Source organism: Arvicanthis niloticus, chromosome 20, assembly GCF_011762505.2.
Source record: "Arvicanthis niloticus isolate mArvNil1 chromosome 20, mArvNil1.pat.X, whole genome shotgun sequence".
Taxonomy (NCBI): Eukaryota; Metazoa; Chordata; class Mammalia; order Rodentia; family Muridae; genus Arvicanthis; species Arvicanthis niloticus.
In genome coordinates this window covers 32,365,353-32,387,845 of record NC_047677.1, presented here as the reverse complement: position 1 = coordinate 32,387,845, position 22,493 = coordinate 32,365,353, and the positions used below count along the sequence as shown (strand labels likewise).

General features: G+C 45.3%; 1 protein-coding gene across 2 annotated transcripts; it reads left to right on the top strand.

The window, feature by feature from the left end:
• The first annotated feature begins 568 nt into the window (after window positions 1-568).
• On the top strand, window positions 569-20,894 carry Nrbf2 (nuclear receptor binding factor 2). 2 transcript variants are annotated; one of them, XM_034524935.2, is made up of 4 exons: window positions 587-776; window positions 9,755-9,839; window positions 17,248-17,288; window positions 19,405-20,894. In XM_034524935.2, exons 1-4 carry the CDS (start codon window positions 747-749, stop codon window positions 20,110-20,112), a joined length of 864 nt encoding a protein of 287 aa, XP_034380826.1. In that variant the 5' UTR covers window positions 587-746; the 3' UTR covers window positions 20,113-20,894. The 2 variants fall into 2 exon arrangements, with proteins under 2 accessions (XP_034380827.1, XP_034380826.1); XM_034524936.2 differs by lacking the exon at window positions 9,755-9,839 and having other exon boundaries at window positions 569-776; window positions 19,405-20,705.
• The last annotated feature ends 1,599 nt before the right edge of the window (window positions 20,895-22,493 follow it).

Below are 22,493 nucleotides of genomic sequence, written 5' to 3'. Positions count from 1 at the left end.
ATCCTTCTTGTTATTGAATCAGGTTGTGACCCTGGGGTCGCTTATCTCTGTCAAATCCCCTAGGTAGACTGGAGGTATGGTGACACCTGCTCATATTCTCAACACATGTTCAAGATCTGGGCCACCAACAGACTCTGTCAAAAGGCAAAAAACGTGGAAACCTGTAAGGCGATCTAGTGCTGGGCATTCACTTGGAGCAAACTTGCTTCTTAAAAAAAGTCAACAGAGATAGAACAGAAACAGAAAAGGAGGGGTGGAGGTGAGAAGAGGGGAGATAGAACAGAAACGGAAAAGGAGGGGTGGAGGTGAGAAGAGGGGACCTGAGAAAGCCTACGGGAAGGAAGAAGGGTCAAGCGTGCAAAGAGACACACTTAAACAACCAGCTCCTCACGTGACGCAGCCGCAGACGTCCAGGAGAGGGGGGCTCCTTTCTCGCGAGGGGGCTCCTGTCACTTAGCTGGTGCCCCGCCCCTAGCCCCGCCCACCTCCGTCCTCTCACTCCAGCCGCGCCCCCTCCCTCGCTCCGGCGCGTGACGTCACGCCGCCGTGCGAGGCGACGCAGGGACCGCCCCCGCGACGCGACGTCGGAGGCGGAAGTGGCGCGGCCGTCGCTCTTGGGCTCTCACTGCCGGCTCCGGATTCTGCGAGGATCCTTCTGCCAGCCGCCGCGTCTCCCTGCCCTCGCTGCCCCTCCATGTGCCCGGGCGCCGCCGCTCCGCCTCGGGCCGCCGCTCACCCCGGGGTCTATGGAAGTGATGGAAGGACCCCTCAACCTTGTGAGTGGTCGCGGGCAGAGTCGGGGACGGGTAGGCTGAGGGGGAACGCGGGCTGAGAGGCAGCCCGGACTGAAGGGAGAAACCGCGAGCTCAGGGGGACCTCGACCCCCCGGTGCCCAGGCCTCTCCCTCGGGGCCCGTGGCATCTGCCCTGCTGGGACCGCGTCCCAGCGCCACGTAGCCGCCTGCAGGCCGCGGGCAGAGTCGGGGTGTCGGGGCCGCGCCTCACACACCGCCCCCCCCTTCCCTGGTGCCCTCACAGCTGCGCCACCGAAGGTCCCTTGGAAACAGCTGGATCGGAACCACAGTCCACTCCCCGCAGCCCCAATGTCTTTGCTTTAAGGTTTTCGAAAGTACCAGACGTGTTTGCCTTTCTCAGAAAAAGCACAGGGAGCCGGGTCATTATTGTTTGGGGCAAAAAGGAACACCACCACCATCGTTCCCCTCTCCCCCCCAAGAACCCCACAAAACCTCAAACCTCCCACAGGTCTTTTCTAGAGTGGTCACAGGACATCTTGCTCGGGGTTTCCTGGAAAAGGTTCGTGGGATTCAGATGCAGACGTCTGGTTTCTTAGCGTTGGAGAGTAAAACTTTTGAAGTCCCAAGTTTGTAGGTGGTTTGCTATGCGGTGGGATGGGGAACAGTACCGTAGAGGATTGATTGCTTCCTTTGGATCTCTGCCCTCCCTGCTTGGAAAAGCCTAGTCCGTGCTGTGCAGAGAAGCCAGAGTCTGTGGTTTCAGAGTATGGATTTCTGGAGCCAGACTCCCGGATTTGAACTCTGGCTTAGTCACCTAATAGCTTCGAGAGACCTTGAGCAAAAATTTTCACTTTATTGTTTTGGGTTTTGTTTTGTTTTGTTTTGTTTTTCCCCACGTTTGTTGTGAGGATTAAAGGACTGAACAGATAAAAGGCAGGTAGACCTGTGCTTTATAGATAGAACATTTGGAGGAGTTAGCTGCCCTTGTCACTTAATGAGATTTGGGATTGTTGAACTTGAACGCCAGAGAGTGATCACCTACAGCTGTGGATTCATCCTCGGTGCCAGGTTAGCAGCTCCAAGGAACCTCTCCAAGAGTTACTAAGATAGGCCCCGCGTCCATTTCTAAGTGGATTGCACTTAGGGATAATGAGACTACAATGGCGAGTTTTTGGAAGCTAGGGAAATACCTCGCATCTCTCTTGTTTTTGAGAGAACTCGTGTGGTCAACTATAGTTTGCAGTGAAGTATGGGCGGCTCACTAGGGAAACTCCACAGGAATATTATTAGTCGTAGGCAGCTGTTTACCGAGTACTTAAAAGTTCAAGTGTCCTTGCAGAACGATCACTGGTTCGCTTCCAGTTAGCTTGACTTGCTTTGGCAGCAGAGTGTAGCCTAACCGTGGTTAACTGCTCCACAAGCGTGTGCTGGCCAGTGAGAACACTGAAACCGGGGTCAGTGGAAGTTGGAGCACCAAATCTTCAGTCTAGAAAAAAGGAGGTAACTGGTGGTGATGGCACTTTTATTTAAGCGCACTCTGTCGTCTAGGCTAGTCTTGAGCTTCAGCTTTCTGAATGCTGGGATTCCAGGCCCCGCTGAGTTTTTCCATCTTAAATAGGTAAATTAGGAGGCTTAACACAATTCCATTATCCGGTCCTAAAATTTATGTGACATTTCAGAAATGTGGCGGTTTGAATTTTTAAGCCATTTGAGATTTTGAAGATTGCTGATTTCCAGCCTAGCTAAACATTGACAGATACAAGGATGTTTACCTGCATGATTTTAAAGTGCGTTGCAAAGTAGCAGTGTTAAGCTTTTGTTAAGGAGCTGCTAGGGACTAGGGTTTGTGTCTGTGTGCTTCATTTGTGTGGAAGTCGGACCACTCAGGAGTGTCATTTCCCTTCATGTGCATCTGGAGAGTGAACTCACGTAACCAGGATGGGGGGGAGTGTCTTTATCCGCTGAGCCCCAGACTAAAGTTTTTTTGGGTTTTTTTGTTTTGTTTTTGAGTGTCAGTGAATACACCACAATATTGTCTCCACCCAACATAAAAGGTAGCCCTAAATTCTGTGACTTAATGAGTATCTTTGAAAATTCTTGAAAACCATACAAGTTTGTCACAGGAGTGTACTCCAAATGCATAGTATAGGACTGCCCTACTGTACATGGGTTTAGAATCCTGTGTCCTCAGAGCATCCTTGGGATTTAGGAGAAGTGTGAGATTTGCTAGTGAACAAGCCTAAGCTGAGGGGAATTAAATCATTGCTTGGGTCAGTCACTTTGCATTCCAGATCATCATCACCTGCTTCTAACAGTGCTTTCATATTAATGTACTTGTGGTTTTCACGTCTGTGTGCTCTTCATAGTGGACTATATGTCACTGCTCTTATTGTTTGTTAGGGTTATAGAAAGGCTAAATCCCTCACAATGAATTTTCAGGATGTGGAAGAGAGTAGCTGTAGTTCATACTGCATCTTAACATGTAGCTATTACAAATGTTCTAGCTTTCTAGTTTTCAGAGTTAGTCAAGAGGAATTATACTTCCTTTGAGGGAAAAATAGTCTTTCAATTCTAAATAAATTTGTTCATTCTGTCCATTTTTTTTCCCCTTTGTGTTATTTGCTTATTTAAGGCAGGGTCTTAAATAAGCAGGGTCGGTGTGGAGTTCAGGCTTCAAACTTGTGATCCTCCTGCCTCAGTTTCCAGAGCATTGTGATGACAAGCCTGTACCACCACACCCCCTTGTTAATTTTTAATATGGAAAAATTGTAACTTATAAAATCACTTAGTGTGTGTTAGGTATTTCTTTCCATGCATTTAATTGTTGGCATTCAGTTGGTAGCAAATGAATGTCAAAACTTCCGTGAGATAATTTCTGGTGATGTCAGCTTGGTGTGCATGACTGTTGTTCATGCTCTGCTTGCCTGGGCTGCTGCAGGCAATGCCCACGTGACTGCATAACCACACTTGTTTATTTTTTATGTGTTCTTCCTTCAGTCACACCTGTTTTCTCTCTGTTGAACCTTCAGAGTGCTGGGAGTGTGTGTGTGTGTGTGTGTGTGTGTGTGTGTGTGTGTGTGTGTGTGTAATCCCAGAGCTTCCCTCTGGAGCATTTAGTTCTTATTTTGCCGGAAGTGGTTAATGCCTTCAAGCATCTCATCCAAGAAAAACAGGTGCATATCATGGGCCAAGGGATGGCCTTTATACCTGACATCTTCGTAAGCATCTCATGCTAGTCATACTGGTGTTCAAATCTTTAAAGAAAAAAGAGACTATTTACTTTACTACTTGTTGTTGGCCTGAAAATAATGAAAGGAGCCGGGCAATGGTGGCGCACGCTTTTAGTCTCAGCACTTGGGAGGCAGAGGCAGGGGGATTTCTGAGTTTGAGGCCAGAGTGAGTTCCAGGACGGCCAGAGCTACACAGAGAAACCCTGTCTTGAAAAAACAACAACAACAAAAAAACAAACAAACAAAGAAAGAAAGAAAGAAAGAAAAGAATGGAAGGAAAGGAAGCCCTGTGCCGTATGCAGGGCTGGGCTTACATGGAAGTGCTCTGGGGGCAGGGAGCTGGGGGGGCAGTAATGGCTTGCTAATTTAGAGCCAACAATTGGTAAGTGGTAGGGCTTCGTTATTAATCTTTCTTTAATAGCTAGATGAGCTACCAGTTTTATAGCTTATGACATAGAAATGCAGAATAAATTGAGATAGTGGAGTTTAAAAACCAGAATCTAAAATAAATCATTGAGCTTTGTATTAGGGCATTATTTACCCATCTGCTTTACCTGTGACCTGCACTGAGAAATCCTTCCAGATTGATAACAACTGGTTTTGGAGAAATCCTTCCAGATTGATAACAACTGGTTTTGTGTGTGGAGCTGCCAAACTGCTTTATAATGGAAGAGCATCTTGGGCTTCTGCAGAAACAGGGCCTCTCACATTATACCCCACAAAAAGCCAGACTCTAACTTTTGCTATATATGAGGTGCTGTAATACTTACTGTTGGATGATTTTTTTAAAATATGTATATGAGTGTTTTGCCTTCATGTATGTTTGTGTACCACATATGAGCCTAGTGCCTTGGGCTAGAAGAGGTCATTGGGTTCCCTGGAAGTGGAGTTTGAGACCTTATTGAGCCATCATCTGGGTGCTGGGAATCAAACTCAGGTCCTCTGGAAGAGTTGCCAGTGCTCTTATTGCTTAGCCTTCAGTCCAGTCTCTGTATTTTTTAATACCATCAGAATTCACCAGATTGATTTCTTAACTCATCCTGTAATTTGAAAGGTCCTAAACTAGATTTTCACCATCTAACAGCAGATGGTGACAGTTTCCAAAAAAAAGAAAAAGAAAAACAAACTAAACTAGAAACCAATAGTAGGGAAGAGGTTATGACAAAGCAACACAAGGGGACAATTGGTCTTCAGAGTAGAAATGAGGTCCTTAGATTCACCTTACACTTAATTGTTCTGCTGAGTAGACAGGTGACTCAGTGCATGTATTTGGAGGCATTGCTTGATAGTTGTTTGTGGAGTTCTGGTGGACTGATTGGGGCATAGGGATAATATGTTTCCTTTGGTCCCAACCAATGACCATACAAGTCAGGAGGATAGTTAGCTATTCTCCACCTTCTTTCTAATATTTGGAATGGTGTTTTTTCTTTTTCTTTTGATACAGCACTCCAGGTCATAGAAATTAATAGATTGAAAGATATAGGAGATAGTATCATTTAACTTGGAGACTTGGTGGGGGTGTGTGGGGGGAGGGTTGTTTCTTCATCCTGAAACCTGCTATGTAGACCAGGCTGCCCTTCAGCTGACAGAGCTCTGCCTGTCTTTGCCTTCTGAATGCCAGTACCACCAAGCTAGGAAAGGTGGCCTTGAACTTGCATTTTTTAAAAGCAGCCCAGAGAAACAAAAATGTCCTTCTTGACAGTATTCATCCACTCAGTGTCCTGATTGTAGTTGCTAGGATTTTTGTTGGTTATAGATGATGGAAGTCCACTTGTCTTAGTTTAAGCCAAAAGAGTCATTGGACTCCAAAGAAAGGGGCAGGAAGAGCAGTGGTCCAGTGTCTGAGAGCCTGTGGGGATCTTTGATAGACTCTGAACTGTTTCAGCCCTGTGTTTTCTGCCCGGAGGCTCTCAAAATGTCCTGTAGTTACAACCACTTGATGCTGTATTATACTTGCTCTCTGATTCCTGTTGAAAACATTTAATCCCAAATCTGGGGTTTCTGTCTTGCCTTTTACCATTTCATTTCCAGATAAAACACACACACACACACACACACACACACACACACAACTTTTATATTTATAATAAGCCTTAATCAGCACAAGAGCTGGGCAGAGCTACTCTCTATGATATTAGAATCTGCTTTCCTATCAATAATCCCCAGTTATTACTATGTTTCATCTGTGCTGCTCTTAACTCCAAAAATTCAGTTGGCGCAGCCTCAGGGCCATATTTTCTTGACTCTTAATTCATGGGCTTTTTCTCCCTCCTTTCCTGGTGTCCTCAGGGGACGCCTGTCACTGCCTGTCTCAGGGGACGCCTGTCACCGCCTGTCTCAGTTCTGCCTAGCTATTGGCTGGGGGCATCTTTATTTACCAATCATAAATAACTTGGGGGGCAGGGTCATATAGGGTCACTTGAGTCTGCCACCTGTGGACTTTCTCTGGGGACCAGGCCTTGGGGGCTCCGCACTTAGTATGACAATACAAAGCAACAGTACAAAGCCACGCCTCAGCAGATTCTAGGTTTGAAAATCTGGGGTCTAGGATTCTTTTTGGTGTCCAGAAAGCCAAGCAGTATGAGAATATGGCATCTACTATAGGCATCATGGTTGCCAAGGAAAGGCAGTATATATAGAAAGTCTGTGTTTTTATTTTGTTTTTTACTTTGAATTTCTAAAGAAACAATTTTGTGGATTTATTTTAATGGCTATAATTTTATCACAAACAATGTTTTAACAGAACAGTTTTAAAATGGGAATCCTCTAAAGATTCTTTAAAAGATAATGGTGACTATAGGTTTCTATAGTATCTTCTACCTTTTTATAGACAGGGTCTTGCGTGGCTCGGGCTGGTCTCGAACTCATTATGTTGTTAGGGATGACTTAGAACTTGTCCTTCTTCACCACCTGCCAAGTACTAGGATTATAGATGTGTGTCACTATGCCTGGAAACCATGAAGCCGAGACAGTGTCTTACATTTCAGGCTGGCCTCAAACTTGTGATCCTGCTTCAGCCTTTTTAGGGATTAGAGGTGTGAGCCACCATCTGTGACACCTAAGATTGTACTCTGTCCTAGCTTCTCCGAACACTTTTGGTTAGTTGGTTGGGTTTTTTCGTTTTTGTTTTGTTTGTTTGTTTCTTTTTATGGAAAGCTCTGGCTGTCCTGGAACCAGCTTCATAGACCAGGCTGGCCTCAAACTCACAGATCTCCTTGTCTCTGCCTTCCAAGTGCTGAGGTTAAGGACCTGCACCACCACACCTGCCTTGTGTTTGATTCTTCAGATGTGAGCCTCAGTCACAGCTTCACTGGAGTAGACTTGCAAGCTCTTCTGCAAAGCCACTGACTGAAATTCTGCATTTTAAACAGATGCCCAAATGGTTCTCTTTACACAAACAATGACCTAGTTCACAGTGAAAATTTTATTAACAAGTGAGGAAATAGCCCTGCAGATGGGAAGAGTTAGCTGGATTATCCTGAGAGTCAGAACTTGATCCTAGAGCCCCTTGGCTCTTGGTAGGGTTAGGTCTCTTCTGTCCTAGCTTTGTTATGAGGTGGGGTTGGGTTTCAAGGAAGTTTTCTTTTGTGAAAGAAAAGCTTTGGGCCTTTTTTTTTTTTTTTTAAAGTTAAAATCATGATGGTACCTGCACATGACACCTTCATTTATTTTTCTGTTTCTGCTTACTGCCTAAGACCTCGATTGAAGACCACCGTTCATTGCAGATATCTGTCACCTTTCATCGTTTATACTGTCTTCTCAAACCATCTGTCCTTTGGTCTGAGTACGGTGGTGCACACTTATACTTCTAGCATGTAAAAGGCAGTAGAGGCAAGACATGAGTTTCTAGCTGAAAAAAATCTGACCCTCCTATGACCACTCCAAATGTTTTATCTGGTTACTGTTCAGAACATACTTTTTGCTCAGTCCAAGTCTCCATGGTTAAAATTAACCTATTATTTTAAGCTCCTATCATAAACTGAGATTTAGGGAAAGTTTGCATTATTACTATTTGAAGAATAAAAGCTCTGTGAAACAATAGGGACAATGTCGCCTTTAAGAACAATTGTTTCTTCTTTACAAAAATAGAAGTAGGGGAAATACAAGCAAGTATGCTGTTTTCTACTTGTGTTTGCTTGTGTTGAGTAAACTCAATAAACATGCCCAGTTGCAAAAGTGATTTTTTTATGAAGCATTTATGGTGCCTTTCTTGAAAAGCCTTCAAGATAAATCATTTTACACCTAACTGAACAAATTGGTGTTTTCTCTTAAACTCCCAAACCATAAAGTTTGCCATCCTAACCATTTTTATGAACATAGTTTAGTAAGGTTAAATACATTCATGTTCTTGTGACGTTACCTTCCCATTTAAGCTGAATAGATTCCATTGAGCAGACACATTATATTTTGATTTGTCTATTCTTCTGTTATGAACATTTGTGTTAGTTCTACTTGGTTATTGTAAATGATGCTGTTGTGAACAGTTTTTGTTTTTTTTTTTTCCCTCCTGGTAAGTTGCCCTGTGCTTCAGAACTTTTCTTCCACCCTCAAGTGCAGGGATTCAGGCTGTGAGCCACTTTTGTCTCCATTGCTATGAAAAACACCATGGTGTGGTTTGGATGAGAATGGCCCCATAGGCTCATATATTTGTTCACTCAGTCCACAGGTGATGAACTGTTGGGGGAGGATTAGGAGGTATGACCGTAGTGGAGAAGGTGGTGCTGGGGGTGGGCTTTGTAAGCGTTGCCCTGGTTGGTCATGTATCTCTTCACAGCAGTAAAACAGCAGCTAAGAAAGTAGTCAACAGCAACTTAGGGGAAACAGTTTGTAGTTCATGATCTGAAGAAGTCAGGGCAGGAACTGAAGCAGAGGCCACAGAAGAAGATGTCTTATTTGATTGGTTCCCCATGGCTTGCTCAGCCCTGCTTTCTTAATCCAAGACCCCCTGCCCAGGGATTGACCCTGTCTAATGTGTACTGGATCTTCCCATTATAGGCTTGCCTGCAGGCCGGTCTGATGAGGGCATGTTCTCAACTGAGGTTTCCTATTCCTGATAACCCAAGCTTGTGATAAGTCCATTATAAACAAACAAACAAACAATGCCACAGCTAACCACCACACCTACCATGCATATGTTTGTGAGCATGCGGGTCTTTTTCTTTGAGAAAAGGTCCCACTCTGGCACCACTTAATCTACATACCTTTATAATAGGAATATCTAAGTTGCCTGCCTGCCTTCTTTCTCCCTTCCTCCCTCCCTCCCTTCTTCCCTTCCTCCCTCCCTTCCTCTTTCTTTCTTTCTTTCTTTCTTTCTTTCTTTCTTTCTTTCTTTCTTTCTTTCTTTCTTTCTTTCTTTCTTTCTTTCGATGAATTGCACATGAACTATTACAAGAATTCTCTCTTGTAATAGTTGGCCATATCCTATCCTGTCAGATTTTTCTCTGATTTTTCACTTTGTCTGCCAGCAGTTAGATATCACTTTCCAACATGGGTGTTCCTTCTACAAACTAACTTTACCTTCATTGTTTGGGATTAAAGGTGTGTGTTAAGGGCTGAGCTGCACCACAACTAGCAGTTTAACTAGCAGTTAAAGCCCAGTAACCAGAGAGGGCTTATGAGTAGTGTCTTTTCAGATACTATGCTTCTTGGCTTGGCTCCTTTTATAGCTTAGTTTTTTGTTTAGTAACAAACATCAGTTATCTTGTTAAAAGATTGATTTAACTGAGAAGTCTTATTGTATACTTTTGGAGTAACTCAAAATGTCTTCTAGGCTCACCAACAGAGCCGACGAGCAGACCGTTTGTTAGCAGCTGGGAAATACGAAGAGGCGATTTCTTGTCACAAAAAGGCTACAGGTAAGTATTTTTCTTAAGAAATACTGAGTAGAACTGTTGAGAGACAGGCAAGAGGACTGCCATGAGTTGTAGAGCAGCCTGGACTGCCAGTGAAATCCTGTCACAAAACCAAATAAGAGTTGTCATGTAGGTATGAAGCTGTTGGTTTTCCAGACTAAAGATGGAGTGTCATTTAAGTACATATTTAGATGCAGTGGTTTCCTACCAAATTTCTGAGTTAGCCTCATAAGTAGATCTGGGGCCCTGATTTGCAAAGCTCTGTCTCAGTTGGCTGAGTAACAAACGCCTTGTGAGGAGTGCTTTCTCATGTTTCATCTAGAGTGGGTGCCACCTCTGTTCTAGAACATTCTGCTGGAAAGCACTTTTTTCCCCCTTCTGACTAGAGCAATATTCTTTTCTGGCAAGGAAAAGAATGTTATTTTACTGTTGAAATACAAACTCATGGTGGGCACTGCCTTGGCTAAATCTCCTGTATGTTTTGCTTATAAGTAATTACCAAGAGGAAAAAAAAAACTTTTTTTTGATTTAGGACCTTGCTAATCTAGCCCTCGATAGCCCAGTACTCTCTCTGTAGCTTGCTCCCCAAGCTTGAGCACTCCTGCCTCAGCTTCCTGACATGCTTGGATTGTGGGTATGTGCCAGTCACGCCCAGCTGAAAATTGTAAATTAGTTGTAGTTAAATGGGTGGCTGACACCTATAATCCTCACACTTGGCTGGGGTGGGAGGCAGGAGCATCTCAGAATTGGACACCAGCTGGGGATATATATAGCTGTGTATTTTTATGATGTTAGATGGAGTTTCCTACAATCCAGAATCAGTTGTCTTTAAATCTCTCTTCAACCGTAGTATTAACTGGATTGTTAATGTGTAGTGTAACCCTGTGTGGTGCACCATGTTTAGATAGAAAGCCGTGATATGGATGAGTGCCATGGTCCTTTAGCCATGGTAGATAAGGTTTTGTGTGTGTGTGATAGATCAAAGTGGGTCATCTGTCAACTAACTTAGGCTTAGTCCTGGAACCTTCTAGCCTCTGTACAATCTAATCTAGGCCTAGAATGTTTTCAGCCTCTGAGACTTACTTCTGAATAAGTTCACCCTTTCTAGTTCTTTCTGATCTCTGGTTGGGTGATTCAGCTTAGCTGTTCTGGCTCAAACACCTCTCAAAGCTGACTGATTCCATCTGGCTTCTCTTGGCCTCTCTTGAATTGCTCTGCTTGACCTCAAACTAATTCTAGCAATCTGTTCTAATCTTCTAGCTCCTTCTGTCTTCACCCATGTCCAGCTTGTTGTTTCTCTGTACCCCTGTCTGGTAAAACAGCCTCCTTTTTCTCAATGCACTGACCCTTAAGTAGCTCCCCTTTCCTCTCTCTTCTCTCTTTTAATTGTTAATTGTTTTAATTAATGTTCTGTCAGATTTTTCTCTAATTTTTCTCAGATTTTTCTCTTTGTCTGCCACGAAGTTAGATATCACTTTCCAACATGGGTGTTCCTTCTACAAACTAACTTTACCTTCATTGTTTGGGATTAAAGGTGTGTGCTAAGGGGCTGAACCACACCACAACTAGAAACACAATCTCTGCAGCAATGTTATACACTAAGTGCAAGATATTCTGAAGAACATGAACGGGAGAAAAAGAAAAGCACCATCCCTAGACTGATCTTTTGTCTCCAACAACTATGGGAAACTGAGCAATGTCTAGTTTCCCACAGTGGTAGAAAACTTGTGGGGGTGGGTGTGTTTCTCATTGTTTACTTAATATGTACTTTAAATATTGGCCTTGTGTTATAGTTAAAAGAAGTAATTGCCAGTATTTTTTTTTCTGAAAATAACAGGAAAATCCCAGTACTGAGAAAGGAAAATGAATAAGAATCAAGAAGCTAGTAGTATTGATACCTGCCAGTGGAAAGGAAGATACATTTTCTTGAGTAGAATGTCACGAGGAATATCAACCAGACTCCCGGGCAGGCCCCAGGCCTAGGAGTAGCTGGCCAGCACATGACAGACTGAATATTTTTGGGGGGGTTGTGTGTGTAAACCTTTTTGTTCTGTTTTTGTTTTGATTTTTTTTGAGAGAGAGAACATGAAGTTGGGTGTGTAGGGAAATGGAAAGGATCGAGAAGGAGTTGGGAAAGAAAAGAATATGATCAAAATATGTCAATCTAAAGAAATTTTAAGTAAAAAAAGAAAAGGTACTTTTTTTGGAAATAGTACTTTCTTAAACTTCAGTATTACATTATCAAATGTGATTTTGTGAAGGAAACCCTGACCATGCACTCAAATTTAAAAAAAAAATTAAAATATTTATTTTATATTTATGTGTACATGCATGACTGCCTAAGTTTACGCATAGCACATCTGTGCAGGTGCCTACGAAGGCAGGAGGACGTAGCATTCCCTGGAACTGGACTAATAAGCATATTTGGGTGCTGGAAACCAAATTTTGAAGAGCTGTAGTGCTCTTAATGGCTGGGCCATCTTTCTAGCCCCTCTTTTAAAATACCACCTACCTACCTACCTACCTTCCTTCCTTCCTTCCTTCCTTCCTTCCTTTCTTTCTTTCTTTCTTTCTTTCTTTTCTTTCTTTCCCTTCTTCCCCTTCTTCCCCTTCCTCCTTCCCCTTCCTTCCCTTTCCCTTCCTTCCCCTTCCTTCCCCTTCTCCTTCCTTCCCCTTCCTTCCCCTTTCCCCCTTCCCCCCTTCTTCCTCCCTTCCCCCCTTCTTCTTCCCCCCTTCTTTTTCCCCTTCTTCTTCCCCCCTTCTTCTTCTTCTTCTTCTTCTTCCCCCCTTCTTCTTCTTCCCCCCTTCTTCCCCCCCTCCTCCTCCTCCTCCTCCTCCTCCTCCTCCTTCTTCTTCTTCTTCTTCCTCTTCCTCTTCTTCTTCCTTCTTCTTCTTCTTCTTCTTCTTCTTCTTCTTCTTCTTCTTCTTCTTCTTCTTCTTCCTCTTCTTCCTCCTCCTCCTCCTCCTCCTCCTCCTCCTCCTCCTCCTCCTCCTCCTCCTCCTCCTCCTCCTCCTCCTCTTCTTCTTCTTCTTCTTCTTCTTCTTCTTCTTCTTCCCCCCTTCTTCTTCTTCCCCCCTTTTTCTTCCCCCTTCTTCTTCTTCCCCCTTCTTCTTCTTCCCCCTCCTCCTCCTCCTCCTCCTCCTCCTCCTCCTCCTCCTCCTCCTCCTCCTTCTTCTTCTTCTTCTCCTCCTCCTCCCTCCTCCTTCTTCTTCTTCTTCTTCTTCTTCTTCTTCTTCTTCTTCTTCTTCTTCTTCTTCTTCTTCTTCTTCTTCTTCTTCTTCTTCCCCCCTTCTTCTTCTTCCCCCCTTCTTCTTCTTCTTCCCCCCTTCTTCTTCTTCCCCCTTTTTCTTCCCCCCTTCTTCTTCTTCCCCCTTCTTCTTCTTCCCTCTTCTTCTTCTTCTTCTTCTTCTTCTTCTTCTTCTTCTTCTTCTTCTTCTTCTTCTTCTTCTTCTTCTTCTTCTTCTTCTTCTTCTTCCCCCTTCTTCTTCTTCCCCCCTTCTTCTTCTTCCCCCCTTCTTCTTCTTCCCCTTCTTCTTCCCCCCTTCCTTTCCCCCTTTCCCCCTTTCCCCCTTCTTTCCCCCTTTCCCCCTTCTTTTTCCCCCTTTCCCCCTTTCCCCCTTTCCCTCTGTCCCCCTTTCCCCCCTTCCCCCCCTCTCCCCCCTTCCCCCCCTTTTCCCCCCCTTTTCCCCCCCTTTTCCCCCCCTTTTCTTTTCCCCCCCTTTTTTCTTTTCCCCCCCTTTTCTTTTCCCCCCCTTTTCTTTTCCCCCCCTTTTCTTTTCCCCCCTTTTCTTTTCCCCCCCTTTTCTTTTCCCCCCCTTTTCTTTTCCCCCCCTTTTCTTTTCCCCCCCTTTTCTTTTCCCCCCCTTTTCTTTTCCCCCCCTTTTCTTTTCCCCCCCTTTTCTTTTCCCCCCCTTTTCTTTTCCCCCCCTTTTCTTTGCCCCCCCTTTTCTTTTCCCCCCCCTTTTCTTTTCCCCCCCTTTTCTTTTCCCCCCCCTTTTTCCCCCCCTCTTTTTCCCCTCTTTTTCCCCTCTTTCCCCCCTCTTTTTCCCCCCTCTTTTTCCCCCCTCTTTTTCCCCCCTCTTTTTCCCCCCTCTTTTTCCCCCCTCTTTTTCCCCCCCCCTTTTTCCCCCCTCTTTTTCCCCCCTCTTTTCCCCCCCTCTTTTGCCCCCCTCTTTTGCCCCCCTCTTTTTCCCCCCTCTTTTTCCCCCCTCTTGTTCCACCCTCTTTTTCCCCCCTCTTTTTCCCCCCTCTTTTTCCCCCCTCTTTTTCCCCCCTCTTTTTCCCCCCTCTTTTTCCCCTCTTTTTTCCCCCCTCTTTTTCCCCCCTCTTTTTCCCCCCTCTTTTTCCCCCCTCTTTTTCCCCCCCCTTTCTCCCCCCCCCTTTTCCCCCCGCGTTTTCCCCCCCCCTTTTCCCCCCCCCTTTTTCCCCCCCCTTTTTCCCCTCTTTTTCCCCTCTTTTTCCCCTCTTTTTCCCCTCTTTTTCCCCTCTTTTTCCCCTCTTTTTCCCCTCTTTTTCCCCTCTTTTTCCCCTCTTTCCCCCTCTTTCCCCCTCTTTCCCCCTCTTTCCCCCCTCTTTTTCCCCCTCTTTCCCCCCTCTTTCCCCCCTCTTTCCCCCTCTTTCCCCCTCTTTCCCCCTCTTTCCCCCTCTTTCCCCCTCTTTCCCCCTCTTTCCCCCTCTTTCCCCCTCTTTCCCCCTCTTTCCCCCTCTTTCCCCCTCTTTCCCCCTCTTTCTTTCCCCCTCTTTCCCCCTCTTTCTTTCCCCCTCTTTCCCCCTCTTTCCCCCTCTTTCCCCCTCTTTCCCCCTCTTTCCCCCTTCTCCCCTTCTCCCCTTCTCCCCTTCTCCCCTTCTCCCCTTCTCCCCTTCTCCCCTTCTCCCCTTCTCCCCTTCTCCCCTTCTCCCCTTCTCCCCTTCCAAAGCAGTGGCGTGGACATTGCAGATTTCTTTGCACTTTTGGATTATCGTAGGCATCCTGCCATGTTAAATTTAGGTTCAGTGCTCTGCAGAAGTCAGCAGTTCCAGTTGGTTTAAACTTGGTTTTGTGAAAGCTAGTCTGAGTGTTAAGCAGGTGGTTTAAAGCAAACTGCAGTTCCAGGGACACAAATGTGTGTAGACAGGATGAAGGGCTGTCACGGGAAATCCCACAGTGCGTCCTGCACTCTGTTACAGTGCGTCCTGCACTCTGTTGTTTCCCCTTTGTTCATCTGCTGGAAACTTCTTGCCCATTCTACCCAGTGATCTGCTACTGTTGGGATACAGCTTAACTAGGAAAGATGAAGAGAAGTATATGCAAGCTTGACAAAGATGATAGTTCTGGAGAAGAAACATTTACTTTGAATCTCGGGCTTGGTAGAGCCTGGCAGACAGAAAATTCTAAGTTGTGAAAGAAAAATATTAAGGTATTTGGATTAAGACCAGACAGCAGCAGAAGTGTAAAGATCAGAGGCTCCAAAAAGTTTCTAGTGAGCAAGAGCCTGACCCAGTATTGGTAACACTTGTTATTTTACTCTAACTGTTCCAGAAAGACTCTTAAATACCTTACAGAGGAACATGTAGCCGAGTGCAGAAGCTAACAACAAGTAGAGAGGAAAGCCATGCAAAGCTAGAACGGGAAAGGACTGTAAGTGTTTCTCCAGTAGTGCAGAGCTTGCTCTTGGTTCTGTATTAGTCAGGGCTTCGTTTTTGTGACAGCACACATTTTTGTTTGAAACGTCTTGAGGCCAGCCATTATTCTCTGCATGCTGGTTAGCGTTTTGGTCTGCTGTTTTCACCCAAATTGCCCAGTGAGCTTCACATAACAACTTTTAAGCTGCCTTCTCAAGCCTTCTTTCTCCACACTTTCAAACTTTTGTAGACCAGTACTAATCACTTCTGAACAATTTAATTAGCTACGGTCATATTGATGGTTCTTAGTCTTGGTTCTAGTTTTCTGGGTTAAGTTTCCACCACTGGCAGAAATAATGGAGGAAAATCAACTTTATTATTTATTTTATATGTGTACGTTGTTATATGTGAGGGACATATGCATGTGTGCAGGTTAGAGGAAAGCTGTTGGGAGTGGTATCCAAGGGTCAAACGCAGGTGTCTTTAGTGGCTGTGCCCTCTTGACAGCTCCAGAAATCAACTTTGACCAAGGAAGGACAGCAAGAGAAAGTAAGGTGTTTACCACCAAGCCTGATAACTTGACTTTAATCCCAGGACACGCATGGTGGAAGTAGAGAATTGATTCCCACAAGTTGCCCTCTTGGCCTCCACACATGTGCCGTGGAGCTTTCAGAGACATTAAGATCCATCAAGTTGATCTGTCCCAACTCTGAGGTCTGGCACGCAGAGAGCTGAGTCAGCACTTTTAAGTTTAAAGGCAGCCTGAGTTACATTGTGATACTTTTAAAAACTTTTTATGTATTCATTTTATAGGTGTTTTGTTTGCATGTATGTATCTGTGCACACACGGTGTTTATGTGTGGTGCCCAAGGAGGCCAGAAGAGGGCAAGGATCCCCTGAGATTGTAGTTAAGGCTGTGAGCCACCATGTGGGTGCTGGGAATTGAGCTGGAATTCTCTGAATGAACAGCCAGTGCTCTTTATTGTTTGAGACCCTACTTTGAACAAAGATCCATCCAAATTATGTTAGCTTAGCCCACAGAAAATGTGAAGATTTCAGTATTGCCTATTTAAATTTAATAGATTATTAGATCACCCAGAATTTGGTCAAGATTAAAGAAAAGTTTGTCTTCTTAAATGATAATGTACTACACAGTATATATTTCGCTTTTTGCTTAGTATGTAGCGTCTGCTGGCTTTGAAATTGTGAAATTGTGATTCTCCTCTGTCAGCCTCTTACATGCTGCTGTTCGGTGTGCCACAGTGTCTGGCTTAGGGCTCCTGCGCACTAGTAATGGTGCTAGCCTGCTGTTGGTATAGCACGGAAACAGTTGAGAGAGAGAGTTGCCATAGGGGAGACCACAGCGATGTGCAGAGAGTCAAATGACAGGCTCGTATCTCTTGATATTTTTGTTGAGCACGGGGGTCATAATTTCTTACTTAATTTGGTTCTCTAGTAGCAGGTTTTTAAAAATTAAGTCTTTAGTTCCTTCATCCTAAAATCTACACATTGTTTTGTTTGCATTGTTGGGCCCAGACTGGTGCCAGGTCAGTGCTCAGCCGTGGCCAGGTCCCCAACCTCCCCATCTTTCAAGAGTTTAAAGCTTCTAGTTATTAAAATGGGTTAGGGAATATTTGTTTACCAGTGATATTCTTTTGGGAGAAGTTAATACTATTTTCAAATTTGCCTGTTTAGTACAACTGCCTAGAAGACCAGTTCTCTGTATTATGAAGAGTAAACATTTTCATTATTAATCTATAAATTACAGAACTATGATGCTCATATTAATTTTCTGCTTTTTTAAACTAGCCTATCTCTCTGAAGCCATGAAGCTGACACAGTCTGAGCAGGTGAGACACACTCATAGTATTTGCAGAACTGTTTTGGGGGGCTGGAGAGATGGCTCAGCAGTTAAGAGAACCCAGGTACTATTCCCAGTATGTGTGTCGGGCAGCTTACCTGCACCTTCAGTGCAGGGCACCTGATGCCATCTCTGTCCTCTGTTGTCTGTCCTCTGGCTTTATAGGCGCCACACTCACACACCCCCTCCTCCCTTTGTTATTTAAAAGAACAATCATGGCCTCACTATATAGTCCTTGCTGGCCTGGAGTATACTGTGTAGATCAGGCTATCCTTGAACTCAGAGATCCACAGACCCCTGCCTCCCTAGTACTGGGATTATAGGTATGTGCTACTAGGCCTGGCTGAAAATAAAACCTCCCCCCCACCCCCGACCCCCAAGAGCAATGTTTTCTTGTGGAGATTTGAATCGTGAGACTGAAAAATATGCAGATGTATTTTAGGAAGGAAATTAAAACTAAGAGCCTCCACTGGCATTCCAGACTGCTTTCCTGTTTCCTGTCAGTGCTTACAGCTCTCAGATAGCCAGGGGGTTTCTTTAGAGCCTCTCAGGACCTTTCCCAGTGCTCCACTCACTTTTGACACTGCCTCACATTGAGGAAGCAGGAATGATCCAGGAAACCAGATGGACTGCACTTTGCTTAGTGAAAGGCAATTTAAATCGGACCAATCTCCTATTTGTCTCTTGAATACTTAGAGGATTCCTGGGCTTTGAGATCTGTTTCTGGATGGCTTCGTATTGTTTTATGGCTTGGGGCAGGCCTGTGCCTTAGTCTTAAATATCCATTCACCCTGGGTTGGAGAGGGGTCTGAGCAGTTTAAAGTAGTGACTGCTCTTCCAAAGGACAGGGTTTGCTTCCCAGCACCCACCAGGTAGTGTGTAGTTAGCAGAGGGAGCCCAGAGTGAGTAAATGTATCTTATTTACTTGGGCACAGTCTTGACTTCAGACCCATGGGAAGTTGTCAGAACCTTTCCCAAATGGGTCAGGCTCAGAATTGGCAAAGCCTTTTTTCTCTGGTCCAAGTATGAATGTTGGTGTGTGTGGAAAGACTAGCTCCTGCAGCTTTGTCCTGGTTGTTTACAGCTTGAGACTGCCCTTCTCCCTGCGGGGACTAGTCGGCCTCTCCGTGCTGCACACAGTATCATGTTGAGATTCCAGCTTGCAGTGGTGGTAGGTGTGGCTCCATGGGTTTCCTGGACGTGTAGCTGCCCTGTCTTCATCCTCCTGCCACGCCAGTCAGGGTCCAGGCTCACGTCCTGTGGGTCATGGCAGGGCCCACAGCAGTCTGTCTCCAGTTTCAGGAGACATGCTGCCTCTCCTAACCTCCACGTATATGTACTCATGTACATACAGAAAATTAATTTTTTTTTGTTTTTTCGAGACAGGGTTTCTCTGTGTGTATCCCTGGCTGTCCTGGAACTCACTCTGTAGACCAGGCTGTCCTGGAACTCAGAAATCCACCTGCCTCTGCCTCCCAAGTGCTGGGACTAAAGGCGTGCGCCACCACCGCCCAGCTAAAATTAAATATTTGTGAACAACTGTGCCCAAAGCTAGGATTTCATGCTTTCAGCACAGGGGTCGAGCTTAGGTCTTTGTACGCGCTCAGAAGCGGATCCCGCAGCTGCACCCTGGCTGTGGAGATGCTTTTCTCTATCACATGACTGTAAGTGAAAAGGGGGTGCTGACTGAGCTGAGGACATGATTCCTCCAGGCTGGAGCATTGGCAGCCTGAACCAGGGGAACTCGGAAGCTACAACTGGTAGTACAGAACTTGTCATGGCTGTCATACAGGTGTGCATCAGGTTTTCCAGATACCCCGTGGATTGGAAGATCACAGATGGCAGGGATAGAGTCCATGAGGGTAGGGCAAGCATCACACGTGGAGCTCAGCCCACAGTGACAGCAGCTTGTGGTGTGGCTTGTTAATCTCCGGGGATCAGAATCAGAACTGGCTGTGATCCTAAAGGCCCACCACAGGCAAGCCACTTCCATGGGCCACGGCTCCTAAAGATTCCTCAACCACTCAAACAAGTGTTCAGACACATGGACCCCTGAGCCTTCCGATGTTAAGTTCTGTACACTGACCTCTTCTTCTGTGTCACAGGCTCACTTATCACTGGAACTGCAAAGGGACAGCCACATGAAACAGCTTCTCCTCATCCAGGAGAGGTGGAAGAGAGCCAAGCGAGAGGAGCGGTTGAAAGCACAGCAGAGCACAGAGCGGGACGGGGCTCCCCACCTGCAGGCATCTCACAGACCCTCTGAGGATGTGGAAGGCCAGGGCCCTCTTCTTTCTCAGACATACTTCCCTTCCACAGAGAAGCGCCTCCCTGAGGTGCAGGGGGTCTTTGACAGGGATCCAGACACATTGCTCTTTTTACTTCAGCAAAAGAATGAGCCATCAGAGCCCTGTATTGGAAGCAAAGCCCCAAAAGATGATAAAACAATTATAGAGGAGCAGGCAACCAAAATAGCAGAGTTGAAGAGGCATGTGGAGTTCCTTGTGGCCGAGAACGAACGATTAAGGAAAGAAAATAAACAGCTAAAGGCCGACAAGGCCAGACTCCTGAAAGGCACAACGGAGAAGGAGCTGGACGTGGATGCGGACTTTGTGGAGAAGTCAGAACTGTGGGGCTTACCGCCACACTCTGACACCGCCACTGCTTCTTCAACCTGGCAGAAGTTTTCAGCTAACACGGGGAAAGCCAAGGACATTCCAATACCCAACCTTCCTCCTCTGGATTTCCCATCTCCAGAGCTGCCTCTTATGGAGCTCTCAGAGGACATTCTGAAAGGATTCATGAATGATTAAAATGGAAGGCCATTGGAGAGGCTGGTGACACAGTTAATCCAGAGAAGACTACAAAGGGAAAGCCACGCCCCAGGGGAATGCCAGAGATGCTCCTTCATCTGGGATGCTGAGGGAGAAGAGGCGGTGCCGGGACCTGGGACAGTCACTGTGAAACATCACTCACTTCTTTCTGACTAAAGCTCATGATTCCGACTTGGCCGACACTGAGCTCTTGGAGGTTCGCTTTCTTATGATACAAACCAAATGGCTACCTGGAATAATTTTTCAAACAGTTATTTTTCTTATCTTCAGGGTTAAATGTATAAAAGTATGTCATGTGTAATTAATCTATAATGCCATAAATGATAATGCAAAAGCTAAATATGGTGGCCTGAGAGGCTCACTTGTATTTGGAACATGCTTTCTATCATGCGTTGACTGTATGCATTTTATGCACATCTTGTTTGTTTGAGATACGGTGTGTAAGATACACGCTTCCAGATGGAACTGTATGTGCCACAGTTTGCACTACTCGTAACATAATGAGAACCTCAAGACTATCAGGAGAAATATTTAAATTTCCATTTTATGAAGAAAGGAACCAAATTATTAGTTACGCTTTTTAAAAAATTACCAGTTTACATAATTAATCAGGGTGCATTTTAAGTTCTAACTTTGTGTTATATGATGCATCATTTGAAAATACTGAGGAAGTCTCCTTTGTCTGAATGATGCATGTGTGAAAGTAATGCTAGTTAGCAGTATTTGATTGTAAGAAATAAATAAAATAATTGTGTTTCATACCTTTGTTGAGTATGACTGGTGGTTGACAGACAACGCACTCAATGGCTTCTCCTGCCCTTTCTTCCCACGAGGACCATGGACTGAACTGTCCATGCTGGTCTCGGACCTGTTTCAGTGGGCTCTGTAGGTTGAGGTGTAGTTCGGCGCTTGTCAAGGAGAAGGGACAGCTTTGTTTTGTATGAGTTGTGAGTACTTTCAGTGTCTGCTCCCTTCCCCCCATTGCTTCCTTGCCTGCCGTTTTCCTAGACCCCTTTCTGTCCGTCTGTCACCGATGCTCTTCTGCCACTGTTGAGTGCCCTTGCGTAGGCTGGTTTTGTGTTGGCATCTGTCTGCTGTGTCACACGCTCAGCTCAGTGTGTCAGAGCTATGCCTCTCCTGCATCCCTCAGGACCCCCTGACCTTCATTTCTATAAAAATGGGCTTCATTCACCTGACGTGTTCTAGCAGAGGAATCTAAACTCTGCAGAAGAACCAACCTCCAGCTGGCAAGCAGAAGTCAAACCTGGTCCTTGTGCTTTGGCCCCAGGTGGACACTCACCCGTGAGACCCAACAGGACATACAGGTAAGTGTCAGCCTGAATTGAATTGAAGGACACCTGATTGACCAATCTCTACCAGAAAATGAGGTGAGTAGAGAACTCACATTTCATATCAGAAGGTACTGAAAAGTCAGTGTGAGCATGCCCTGTGCAGGTGTCTTCCTCAGGTTCCCTCCACCTTTTGAGATCAGGCCTCTGACTTAAGCTGGGAGCTCACCAGATCAGCTAACCCTGAAATCTAGGGCCCTTCCTGTCTGCTTCCCTTAGTGCTGGAACTACAGGCCTATGCTGCCATGCCTGGCTTTTTGTAGCATGGACAAGGCCTTACAGGACCCAGGACTTTACAGACTGATGGTGGCTTTTTGTAGAGAGCTATTAACATATTTTAATAGTTAAGTTGAATGCCACTAGGTAGGGTGAGACACAGCGTGGGCCATCTATACCTTCAGGACTAGGTTAGTCAGTCATTCCAAATGAGTGGTTCTCACCCACCCTGACGCTGTGACCCTTTAATACGGTTGCTCGTGTTGTGCTGACCCCAACCATAAAATTATGTTGCTATTTTTATGACTAACTTTTGCTACTGTTATGAATTACAATCTGATATGTAGGATGTCTGATCTAGGACACTGTGGAAGAGTCATTGGACCTCCAAAGGGGTTGAGAACTGTTCTGCTGTTCTGGATGGTTGGAGGTGAAGGGGGCCTCTGTCTTATGTAGTCTGTCATAGTCCCTGTCACCTTAATTGGTGGGAAGTAGGTAGTAGCACTAGAGTTTGTGGTCCCCTTCCCTTCCCTTTAGAAGCCAATTGCTGACCAATAGTGCCATCTGGTGGACAGAGTCAAAAGCCAGTTTTCCATCTTCCAGTATGGAAGGGGTCTTATTGAGTGAGGCCTTGGCAATCTGGGGGTGGGATTCAAGACCTTGTATGTAGGTAAGCGCTCTCCCACTGACTAGCTTCCAAGTTCTGCTTGCCTAATGTAGAACAGATAGGAAAACCCAATTTAAAGAGTTTTAAGAAAGAAATGGGGCCAGGTGTGATGGCTCAGCGGATAAAGG

Excerpts from the sequence above, each read along its gene's own strand:
- Nrbf2 (XM_034524935.2), top strand. The coding sequence starts at position 747 with ATGGAAGTGATGGAAGGACCCCTCAACCTT. Across the intron at positions 9,840-17,247 it reads TTGTCACAAAAAGGCTACAG|CCTATCTCTCTGAAGCCATG; the intron begins GTAAGTATTTTT and ends TTTTTAAACTAG. Across the intron at positions 17,289-19,404 it reads AGCTGACACAGTCTGAGCAG|GCTCACTTATCACTGGAACT; the intron begins GTGAGACACACT and ends TCTGTGTCACAG.